This window comes from Amphibalanus amphitrite, unplaced genomic scaffold (assembly GCF_019059575.1).
Source record: "Amphibalanus amphitrite isolate SeventyFive unplaced genomic scaffold, NRLGWU_Aamphi_draft 000482F_arrow, whole genome shotgun sequence".
Classification (NCBI taxonomy): domain Eukaryota; kingdom Metazoa; phylum Arthropoda; class Thecostraca; order Balanomorpha; family Balanidae; genus Amphibalanus; species Amphibalanus amphitrite.
This window is the reverse complement of record NW_024881976.1, coordinates 31555-44227: the sequence shown is the minus strand read 5'-3', so window position 1 is coordinate 44227 and position 12673 is coordinate 31555. Positions and strand designations below refer to the sequence as shown.

At 48.9% G+C, this 12673-nt stretch overlaps 1 protein-coding gene across 1 annotated transcript in view; it reads left to right on the top strand.

Annotated features, from left to right (window-relative positions):
- LOC122392338 overlaps window positions 1-12673 on the top strand; it is an 88510-nt gene that overhangs the window by 67160 nt on the left and 8677 nt on the right. The window contains exons 16-21 of the mRNA XM_043387097.1: window positions 525-728; window positions 3949-4045; window positions 4321-5122; window positions 10126-10319; window positions 11034-11250; window positions 11935-12109. Of these exons, the coding sequence (XP_043243032.1) occupies window positions 525-728; window positions 3949-4045; window positions 4321-5122; window positions 10126-10319; window positions 11034-11250; window positions 11935-12109 (1689 nt within the window). The remainder of the gene's footprint in view (window positions 1-524; window positions 729-3948; window positions 4046-4320; window positions 5123-10125; window positions 10320-11033; window positions 11251-11934; window positions 12110-12673) is intronic.

Genomic DNA, 12673 nt, shown 5'->3' with positions numbered 1-12673 from the left:
GAGAGAGAGAGAGAGAGAGAGAGAGAGAGAGAGAGAGAGAGAGAGAGAGAGAGAGAGAGAGAGAGAGAGAGAGAGAGAGAGAGAGAGAGAGAGAAAGCTTGTTTTCACGATTTTCGAGCTAATGAACCAGGGTCAGACGGAAGAGGTGACGGTACAAGTTATTTCCGCGAAATACTCCATCTCAATCGCCCAGTCACGCTTGTGGACAGACAGAGGACAGAGAAATGTCAACCGTGATGTGATCTAGAAGAGCGATGTTTGTGACCGATGTAGCGACATGGACTTTCTGTGGTTGTAACTTGTTTTCATGAGTTTCGTCAGAATTCGCTGCTTTCTCGAAGCTCGGCAATTCAGGGAAGAAGACGGAGAGAATGATTGTGATATGCCTACTTAACACCTGTCTTTTGATGCAACAGTTATGAACTCAGCACTAGTTAGGCCTATCTTTTTCAATTTGACCATTCGTGCTAATCATTGTTCTATGTGTCGTAACTCTCATTTTCTCTACTCCTTTCTATTTCCAGCGCGGAACGAACAGCTGACAGGGAGCGAACCTCTTCCCCTTCCATCTCTGAAGGCCGGCAGCCACAGACGCAGAGAACGCGTCTGCATCTGTCCCGACGCCGCCAGCGCCCCCAGGGCACCACCGAGTCTGCGGCAGGGGTCGCCCCGGAGCGGGAGCGGGCCAGCAGTCGGCGCCGTCAGTACAGCAGCATACAGAGAGACAGGTAATGAGGCAAACTGGCCAAGACATTTCCAACGTACTGTGAGACAACGAACTAGCTAGTTCGACATTTAACCCGCGCCCGGCTGGGGGTCCTGGATTTCCACGCCCTGCTGGGGGGGGGGGGGGTGTTTGAACACTTGTAACTCGGCTCCTGGGTCACGTAGCGATACGCGGAAGGCGGCGTTCGAAAGAGCGTAAAAAATAATGACGAAATCACTTCGGTCAATTTTTTGGTCAGGTCAAAGGTCAGGTCACAGAGGTCATTGAAGGCAAAATTTCGCCGATTTCCAGGTCGAATGTCGAAAATTTCCAAGAAGCCAACGCATAACTCGAGAACCAATAGAGCTACAGCGCTGCAGAAAAGCGCATTCGATAGCCCTATTAACGCCCTTTCTGAGTAATCCTCTCAGATTTGACCTAACGTCAACGGTTTTGCCTGCAGGGGGCAAAAACTGCAAAAATAGCCGATTTTTTCGGAAACAGTTTTTCTGCAATAACTTTTGACCCAAGCCTTGTACGAGCTTACTTTCACCGGCATCGTGTTTCTCTCGTCAAGACGCATCGAATGAACTGTAAGTTGACCTTGAAAGGTCAACTTGAAAATTTGACCTCAGGTCAAGGTCATGACCTGACCGGAAAGGGTCATGTTGCATATCAGTCAATCCGTATCGTCGAGCTGAACACATATAAGGCATTTTCATCGCGCTAGCATGCCTCTATCAAAAGTTATTTGCGAAAAACTGTTAGATACCATTCGTGGCCTAAGATTACCTCAGGGCATAAACAAGGGCCACGGACACCATTTTCATGTTCAGTGTGTCTAAAACACTTGTAATTCGGTGTTTGGGAGTGTTTATAATCTCTTTTGTCCAAAAGAGGCGCATTTCAATTTTCTCCCATTGACTTATAGGTAATGGGGAGGTCGCAAAATTGACCTGACCTTAGGTCATCGATATCAAAATTCTGAGATATACATTTTGTACATGCTATTGCTCTTAGCAATCGCTGAAAGTTTCAAAGCGATCGGTCACTCGGTGTAGCTATGACAGACATTGAAACTTTTTATGAGGTGAGGTCACTTCAAGTGACCTGGTGACCTGACCTTGAATGACCTTGGTCTGAAATTTTCACATGTGTAGAATTGATGTATGATAAGGTGTACCAAAAACGAACCCTCCCAGCAGGGCGTGGGTTAACGGGCAATGCGCATATTCAGGCGAATATTTCATGACGTTAAAAGTGACTGCAAATAGAGGTAGAAAACGTATGAAGCAGATAGGTAACCATTCTTAGGCCCAATAGAAGCATTAGTATTGAATATTGATTTTAGCTCGCAGATTCAAATTGATATCGAATTTGAAGCTCACCCCGTTATTGGCTAATCAAGGGCACTAAAGATGATGGTGTACGTGCCTTACACCTTAACGTAGGATTGAATCCTACAGGACTGCCACCAATACGGCGGAGCCTACATCAGCTGACGGCACCACTGACGCGGCGTCATCACCCGGCCGACGTCAGTACGTCACTTTGCGACGTCAGAGACCGACTGAAGCCACATCAGCGGAGTCGGAAGGAGAGGAAACACAACAGCCAGGCCGCAGACAGTGAGTGGCGGGTGTCATCGGGGGCTGATGGGACTATTTGGGGTAATGTGGAAGGAATGAAAATGGGATTAAATGGGAAAGAATAATAAATCGTGTGCGAACATAAAAAAAGCTACAAAAGATCGATACCACAATTAGGTTTTAATAATGAGGCGTAGATAATATGAAGACTATTTTCATCTTTTGCGCATTTCTATTCTATGATTTAATTTGCTACTATACCAACTTTTTACCACCCTGAGACAACTTCATGAGCCAGTCTCCAGTCGGTACGTGAAGCCGAGCTTCTTGACTTTATTTATTTTTTTTTTTTAAATCCTAAGTACAAGGTCGAAAAGGTGTTAGCGAAAGCTTTGGAAAACAACCTTTACTTTATAACGTCCAGACAGTGGTTATTATCCCTCGCGGGCCCGGGGGGGCGTTTTTCGCCCCCCCTGGCGAATATTTGCGATAGCTCCCGAACGCTTAGGGATAGGAAAGCGAAACTTTCAGTACCTTTTCTCCCATCAATTTGACATCTTCTGAAGTAAAAAATTTGGACCTAGCCCCATTGATGACGTCACAAAGTCCATTTTTCTAGACCCCTGCACGGCAAATTTCGGCGTCACAGACGCAAACTTCAAATAGCTGCTAAAAATAGAGTTTTAGAGATAAAGACAAATTACGAGCACGGTTGTGTAGCGTTTGACCTAGAGAAAAATAGAAAAATAGTTTTGGTGACTTGAGGTCAGAGGTCATGTCAACGACCCCGAAATGTGGTTTTAGTTTTTCGCAAATAACTTCGACAAAAACGGTCCTAGAGCTACGGCAATGGTACCATCGCATTCGCCTTGTCAAGCCGCGTCGAATGATGTATATTTTGTTCGGAAAAGGTCAAGTTTTATGTTGACCTCATGTGACCTCGAATGACCTCTGGTTGACCTTGACACATGAGAGGTCATTTATGATGGATGTTTACCCGCTGATCACGAATCTGGCATCTATTTTCCTCTAAGCCTTCATTTAGAGCTTCTGGACGGCAAAATTGTCTTATTTATTATTACTAACTTGAATCAGTGAAATAGCCTCTAGCAGGGATACTCTTCTGTGACCTTGACCTTTGAGCAGCCTTGTATCGTAGGATGAACCACAAATAGGGAACTGATAAGCCTCAAAACATTTCAAAACATCTTGGAAGCTAGCACGCAAGATGTGCGAAAAAGTGCCAAGTTTGAGGTCAATTTTTAGCGTGACCTTGACCTTGACCTTTAATTCTAAGCACATTTTCGGAATCCTCAGATTCTCTTCTTTCGTTTGACACCCAATTTTGCCGGTTTGATGCAGCCTGCCGTCCTCTAGAAGGCTTACTTTGAGATCACTACACATGTGCCGGTTTTTGCCTTTGACCTTGACCTCTGACCTTGAAAATTGACCTGAGGTCAAAAATTTTAGGTGCTTTAGAATCGTCTCGTAAGGACCTTTCGTTTGGTATCGCTTTTGTTTCCGTAGCTCCCTTATTTACGGAGTTAGACAGGGGGGGCGAAAAACGCCCCCCCCCCGGGCTGCGGTGGTTGGGATTACCCCCCGGGCCCGGCCGGGTTATTTAGTAATGCATTATCTTGGCTGCGTCCACAGATACATAACCCTACAGAGGTCTAGGCCCACTGCTGCTACTTCAACGCAGCCAACGACTTCAACTGAAGAGACCTCCACGACTCAGCCAACAAATCCGGTAGGTTTGCTTCAGAAACGCCTGTATATATTTCTGTGTCTGCATGTATTGTGAGATTCCCTTGCGCATATCAAAATTCAGCGGAGTAGATGTGTGCTATACGTAGTATTATGTGCGGTTTCCCATATGGGGAACGGTATGCATGTGAATGCACACAACTTAGTCTTGTGTCCATTGCTTTTGTTGTACGAGCCGTCATGCGTCTCAAGTCATCGTTCGCCCTAGAAGCCGCCGTGTAGTAGTCTGCCCCGCTGAACATTGCCCCTGTGTCCTAGTGGACCTACTTCCACGAGTATCCAGACTCGTGGAAGCGGTCCTTAGAAACCGTAGCTGCTTTGCTTCTTAGTGCTGACGCACGGCTCGGGTTTCAGGTGGAAACCGAGCCTGCCGTCACCGCTGTCAGTCCCTCGGAGGAAGGCGCTGGTCGTCCCCGCGGCACGGCGGCACTGCTGTCGCTCAGTGACCCCGCTGAGGTCGAGTCACTGCTTGATCTTACAGACGACGCTGTCAACAGTCTGGACACTGAACCTAGACAGAGGAGGATTCGCATTCGCCTGCGAAGGCCTGGGGAGAGAACGAGGAGTAGCACGAAAAAAGCTGAAGCTGTTGCCGAAGAAGAGGCTGCAACAGCTACTACAGAAGCGGCTACAGAAGCACCAGAAGTTGTAACGTCAGCGACGACTGAAGAAACCGCGAAAGGGGTTACTGTAGCCCCCATTGAAATTCCAAGTGGGGTTTCCGAAGAGCTGCTTGCCGAAGAAGTCACTGAGGGACCGATTGACGAGCAAAGTGATTCGGTGACCAGCGAGGAGACTCTTGAAAGCGATAACAACGGACGCAAGATTCGAGTGATTCGCGTCAAGAGACCGCGTGAGCGAACCACGCAGCCGACAACTGAAGAGACGTCAGAGATTTTAGAGAACGAGGTCACAGCTGACAGCCTGATTGCTGCCGAAACGACCGCCCAAAGTGAAGTAGCAGAGGCGGCCGGCTCTTCCCCCACCGCTGAGATTGGCTCTGTGCGCATTGATGCGGAAACGGAACTGTCGTCTCCCAAAACTGCTGAGGTGGAAGATCGTGAGAATGCCCTTGTTGGCAACGCAATCTTATTTGAAGAAGGGATCCGTGGACGTTCATTAGAGGAAAAGACGAACACAGGCACATCGCAGGATGAGCCTGACTTCATAGACCGCAACACTCTGAGAAGACTAGGAACGAGGAGACAAGGTCTTGACCGGGCACGCACAGCTCAGTCTGTTGATGAAGATCAAGAAAAGAATCTTAACGATAACGTAAGAAGCAGGCCAAGAATTGGAGTGCGCAGACAAAGAGTTAGACCAGTTTCGGCCGGAAATGTGAAAGAGACTGAGCCAACAACTGATAGACAAAGCTCAGCCGGGGAGGGAGTGTCAGAAAGAGGTCCTCTTCGTGGCATCAGGCTCATTAACCCGCGCACCGACGGGGGTCTGCGCCAACTTAGTACCGACGGGGGGGGGGGCGGATGACCGCCCCCCCCTGAGATCTCGAGAACGAAGCAAGATAGCAACAAGCGGTAAACGGCATCGGATACGCACGGTCAAGATCTACAATTTTTACTAAGGTCATTTTCAGGTCAGGTCAAAGATGACGTCACAGGGGTCGAAAAAGTCAAAATGGCGGCGCTAGATATGGAGAGAGTTTTTCTCGAATAACTTTCGAACTAGTCAAGATAGGAACAAACTAAGGGCATCATCGTGATCCTCTCGTCAATCCGCATCGAATGATATATGTTGACCTCGAAAGGTCAAGGTCAAAGGTTGACCTCAGGTCACGTGACCTCGAGGTCATCATGTATATCATTCGATGCGTCTTGACGAGCTGAACACAATGAGACCATCCAAGCGTCTGTATCTTGTTCCTGTACGGAGTTATTGGCCAAAAACCTTTGGTGACCTTTGATGACGTCACATGACCTCACAGCTGCCCAACAGCAAAACAGACCTCAAGGTAGTGAAGGTTGATCGTATATGAAGTCATGTATGGTATATGGGGCCATTCCGACCCGTTTTAGTGGTAAAAACAGGGAGTTGATTTTTCCCCCATTGACTTATAATGGGGAGGTCGCGAAATTGACCTGACCTTAGGTCACCGATTTCAAAATTCCGAGATATACAAATTGTAGCTACTAATGACCTATTAATATCCTGCGACTTTCAAAGGCCTCCGACATCTACTGTAGCTCTGGCACGGTGACAAAGTTGCAAAAAAGTGACTTGAGGTTGGGTCATTCAAAGTGACCTGGTGACCTGACCTTGAAAGGTAGGAGGTTCAAACTTGCACACCATGTGTAAAATTGATAAGGGAATAGTCATACCAAATTTCGCGGCGCTACGCGCCGCGGTTTTCCCGCTATTCGCGAAAAACCTCAGGGGGGGGCGGATATCCGCCCCCCCCCGTCGGTGCGCGGGTTAATCTGAGGAACAGGGGTCCAGTGCTGCGAGGAAGATCGCGGGATGGATTGACATCTTCCAGTTCCACGGGGACGACACAGATTTCCACTGATGTGCAAACGGCCACGGAGGCGAGCGATGTCATACCCCCGACTGATGAAAACACCGAACAGCCTGACGTTTCACAGGTCACTGTCACAGAAAAAGTGGCTGTTCTGCTAGAACCGTCCACAGACCTTGCTGAAGAAACGTCTGAGTCTCTTGTATCTCCTGAGGCAGCTGAACGGACGAAGCCAGATGATACGACCTCAGATGATACGAAGCCAGCTGTCGATGGCAAGGGGACCACGCAGTCAATTCGTCAACCACCACGACGAGGACTTTTCCGACGTCTTCAGAACCCGGCAGAGGGCTCCGAGCCTTCTGAAGGGGACAGCCAGAGCTCTGATAGAACTCTAAGGCGTCTGAGAATTGGTGGTGACCGGAACGTCATTGGTGGTGGCACAATCCGTAGACGTTTTAGGCAGCGTGGAGGACTTGGCCGCAGACGACCTGAACGACCACTTCTCACCTCAGGAACGGAAGAGCCAGAAGCGGGTGAGGATGTAACTACGGAATCGAGTGCATCTAGTCCGCCTTTGGAAACCAGCGAAGGCTTGACTGAAAATGGAGAGCTACCTCTGTCACCGACTGAACCCGGGACTACATCTGACTCTTTGCAAACCTCAACTGAGGCAGATATAGATGCCACCGCTACAACAGAGTCAGGCCGTTTGAATGGCAATGCCGATATCACAACCACTTCTGTTTATCCAGATGACCTCACAACTACAGTCAGCACTGAAGAAGTAACGGAAACATCTACGGATTCTGTCGATGTGACTGTGCCCATAGAAACTGACAATGTTTTTACTGCATCGAATGAGGACGAATTGGGAGGCTTGCAGCCATTATCCACACCCCCAACTGGGCAAGAAGATGGCTCATTAGTCCCCACTATAACAGTTCCTGTAGAGACCACCACTATCGCCACGACTAAGGAGGATCTTATCACTGATGCGAACACTGAGAATAGAGAAGAGACTGACAATATTTCGGATAGAAAGGTCACAGGACTGAGAAGAAGACCTCCTGTGCGTGGATTGTTCCGTCTGAGGCAAACTGGAGAAGACTCAGTCGCTGAACCAGACAACAGAATCGGTCGGCCTGTTTCGTCGCAAAGAGATCGTCCTCGCGTGGGTCTGAGAAACCGTCTACGTTCTCAACAAAGAACAGACCAAAACGCAGTTTTGTCGGAAAAACAAGGTGAGCCAGACAGACCAACTGCAGCAAGGGAAGGTCTTCTTAGTCAGCCAAGTCTCGGATCAGATGCTGAAAGAGCCATCGTTGGGGAGGAATTGTTCGATGAAAGCTTTACCTCTGCCCAGGAGAACTTGCTTCGCCGCGTGAGGCCTTCAGGTGATGGTGCCATCGTCCGAGAACAGCTGACGCAGCTGGACGAAACTGGGGAAGCGAAAACCAATGCTGGTGATACGGAAACTGGTTCTACACCGTTAGACGAGGAACTGCAAGCTAATGCTGAAATCGACACGCTGAGTAGCGACACAACAACTACCGCGTTGTCCAATGAAGAGGGCATCGATGGTAATTCTGAAGCAGAATCAAATGAGGATAACCTTGAACCCGCTACTACAGAAACATACGAAGACGTTGATCTACCCCATCAGGATGCAAGCACTGAATCATCAGAAACATCAAGCTCCACTATAAATCCAAGTGAAGAGACTACGTCTGGTACAGCCCCAGAAGAAGGCTTGGAAACAACAACCGAAGCAATCACTCAGCGGTCTACTCCGGAAAGGAACACCTTGTCAATTGCTGACAGATTAGCGATCCTACGTTCCTCAATCGGAAACCGTAACAGTGCTCCATCTTCCACTGCCTCTCCTCCTAAAACAACTGCAGTAGCTGTTCCTCCGGTGTCGACCACAACAGAAAGCATTGAAGAATCTCCTGTTGAACGTCTTCAACGGCTGAGACAGAGTTTCTTGGCCAATGCTCGGGAGCGACCTGATCCGCTTGCTGCCCTGCGCCGTCGAACAAATGGTCCGAGACCTCTCCAGCGACCATCATCACCAACATCAAACGAAGAAGATGGTGAAGCTACGTCACCTGCGGCACCTGTTGATGTTTCAATCTCATCACTGGAATCAGGAGAAGCCCCTAAGCCTGAAAAAGAAACCAAGCCATCGCTGCAGAAGTCAACCGAGGGAAGTCCAGTTGATGAGACTGATCGCAGCATTGGCACCCTGGTGAACAATAATGCACCTTTCCGGAGAAAGTTTGGTGGCCCTCGACAGCGGCCATTCCCCATTCGACCGTCGTCTCAGAGGCGGAGTAGCCTGGGGAGTCGTCTGCGTGAGCGTCTAGCTGCCACAGTCGGCCTCCCAGCGTCCCCTGGGGCTGAGGAAGATGAAAAAGAAACAGTGGATGCTGCGACAGCCAACAAAGACGAGCTTGTGGCTCCCGATGTCGTGCAGTCACCCACGCCTTCTTCTTCCATTGACGAAGAAACTAACACCTCACCCAATGACAGTGAAGGAGCTGGTGCAGCCTCAGCCAGTCCCGAAACCGTATCATCTACCACAAGACGCCCACCGTTCCGACCTTCGTTTAGATCATCGCCCAGCACAGACATTGCGGCGCTTCTCAAAGAAAGACTGAGTCTGCGTCCTAACATAAGACAATCTGAACAGGCCACAGTTGCGGCCACAGCAACTACCACTGAACGGCCAATCCTCAGCGGAAACGCTGCCGTTACAAACTCTGAAGCTGATAAAGATACAGCATCACCGTCGCCAAGTCTTTTCCGACAAAGACCATCAGATGCTGGAGGTTTGAGAAGCCTCAGACAAAGACTGGCTGGACTCAGCAGCCCTCAAAACGTAGATCCTACCCCAACTCCTTTGCCGGAAACTACTTTTGATTTCGAAAACGACAAGGAAGAAAATGCTATCATTGCAGATGCTACAACCGAAATAAATGAACAAATTCCGGAGACCACGGCAAACGATATTCAGAAGACTACATCAGAATCAAATGAAGAGGAGCAAACGACTGCTGCTCCCAACGATGGTCAGGCTGAGACGCTGCTAACTGCATCATTGAGTTCATTGCCAGATAATGAAGAAACAACACCGTTTCCTGCTGAATCGGCGTCATCCTCAGTTACAGAGGGTCTCCGAAATAGTTTTGAATCTCAAGGTGTTCTTATCAACAAAGAAACAAATGGACTGTTCGTCAACGATTTGAATGGAACTCCTGATCCTGAAGCTGATGAGCTGGAGCTTCAAACCACCACAGAGCGTACAGCTTCCACAAGACGATCAGCTCTACTCCGGTTTAGCAGCCGCTCTAGGAAACCGGCTACCACCTTCACAGGAACGCTTCCCAGTTCTGTTGATAATGAAAGGTCCCGAAGTGACTTGGCAGCTAAGCTAGCATCGCAGTCGAACACAGAGTATCCACTTAGTGCTCTACGAAATCGTCTTAGAGAAAGGTTGGCAGCCAGCATTGGTTTGAGTAGTTCATCGGCAATCAAGACCCAGTCAGAAACTAATCCCTCTGACAGCCGTGATGAACCAACTCCAGTTGGCTTCTCCCCTGTCGCGGCGTCAACGACAGAGGATCAGGCTGAGATATCCACCACGGAGCTTCCAGAAGAAGCTACAACATTGCCCGAGGAAAGAACTACTATCAACATCGAAACAACGGCTGCAGACGTTAGCAACACTACAGAGATAAACGTGTTCGATTCGGAAAATTACAGCACCACCACTGGCTATGTAACCGAACTCAATTCTGCCTCCACTACCGAGAGAGATGTTGTGGAATCTGAGTCAGACTCACCAAGCTTTGAAACTTATAATGGAACCCCATCGTCTACCATTGCCACCATCGTCACAACATCCACAACAACTCCCCGGCCTCGTAAGCTGAGTCTTGTTGAGCAGTTGAGACAGCGTCAAGAACAGAAGAAGTCCAGCGTGCTGAGCCTGGTTGAGCAGCTGCGATCTAGCCTGTTCGGCAGCCAACAGGAAAAGGAAGCGGAAACAGACAAAACAACTACCACAGCTGCACCTATTGAAGACAGGACGCAAGAGCTCGCAAGAGATGTATCCGAAGGACAACCGATCGAAACCACGACGTTGTCTTTTGAAGAAATTTACACGGCCACTACACCTGCTGAGGAAACTACTACAACGATACCACCCGATACCACTACCCTGAGCACTACAGAGTCTTATGCTGACAATGCAAGTTCTTCTACAGACCGTCCACTCAATACCGATACATCTACTGCACCAGTTCAAGCTGAAGACAAAACTGAGCATAGTCTCCAGCCCGAACTATCACCGGAACATATCTGGAGCACTACGAAACGTCCACTTAATGATGGTGTTGTGTATGCAGTCGCAGTTGACCCTGCCACATATTTTGCAAGCACAACAGAAGCCACGAATCAGGCCCTCTCAACACCCTGGCCAACTGAATCTCAGTCGTCCGGTATCGAGTTTTACGAAGAAGGCATTGTTTACGCGACCACTTTGCAAGATAGCGGCTCCACGCCTCAAACTACGAATGTGTCAGAACAAACGGAGTCAACCACTGCATCTGCGGATGAAGGCGAAAACCTGTTCACGTCAACAGAACAGTCCGGCACCATCGGTAAGACTGAGAATGAAGATGCCGCCGGACTAACTGAAGCCGCTGCAGGTCTGTTCTCGACCTCTCAAAACCAAGTAGCTGCATCCGAATCTGAAGCCGGTACTACAATCTTATCGCAAGAAGAGATTGATGTGTCAGGTCGTTCGACCACTCTTCCTCCAGGTACAGGGCTTGCTGCCTCGAGCCCCCGAGACACATATGATGGAATCTCAAGTGAAGCGTCACTCCCTTCAGATTCCGAGGCAGCACTTCTGTTCACGGGAGGCCGCGAGGGACGTCTCCTGAAGTTCGAGAATCTTCCCGTGGACACAGAGCGTCCAATCGTGCCACCTACTGTGGCTCCAGGACTAGTTCCAACGGGGAATCCTGGCTCGTTCGTTTCTGTTAAAGTCAGCGTGTCTTCGTCGGTCGAAGAATCTCCTGGACATACTGAGAGCATCCAAGTGGCGGTACCCACGGAACAGCCCGCAACAACGACTGGTCTTCCGACGACGGTAGGAACTCTTATCGCGGATGATCTAGAACCGACCACCACAACCCCAACGTCGACTGAAGGGGAAGAGGTTGAAGATCACTGGTTTGAGCCAACGGAACCAATTGAAGTGACAAGTACAGAAGATTCTCTGCCTTCATCCACTGATGCATCGAGTCTCGACACTTTGGAGGGTCCCACAACGACGTCACCGGTTGACGGAAGCCTGGCAGACCACGCGCTGGACCGGCCTCGAGAAGCCTCTCTGGTGCACGCGCTCCAGAAGAGCACTCCGCCAGAACCCAAGCCGACGCTGTTCAACAGCCAGGGTCTGCTGGCGTACTCGACGGTGACACCTCGCTACAGAGATCCTGACAGCCTGTTCAAGAGGAAAACATATCTGAGTGGCGGAGGTGCTCACCAAAGTCCCGTCACGTGGATAATCGGAGTGTTTTCTTTGCTTCTGCTGTGGAGTCACTTGTGAACTCATGATGTATGGAGCTCTTAAGGCAAACTTATCCAGTGCTTTAGCGTATGAAGGTGTGAGACATTGGTAGAGGTGTAATGTGGAAGCCTGTGGTCCTCAGGCGATGATGAACAATCGCACGATCATTGTCTTTAGTAAAACAGCGTAAGTGCCTGCCAGTGTCGCGCGGGTAGGGAGTGTTATATGCTGAGTGTCACGTATAGCGTGAATGATTTGTTGTCCTTGTTTTCTCAGTGACTGTTTTAGGTGCATTTTTATTGGCACATAATTCATCTTACTCATGTGTGATTTGATTAGGAGAGGACCGAGTGCTATAAATGTTAATGTAAGATTTTGTATGTAGTTGCTGCCTTTTGATGTAGCCTAACTAGAACGTTTTGTAGCTTATCGTGCACAAATGAATAGGTACACACCTACCTACCTTTCGCAACAAACCCGTCTGAATGTTTTATTTTGAATAGTCTGGTAGTCGTAATATTGTTTTTCCAGTTCATAAATCTTAACTAAAATTA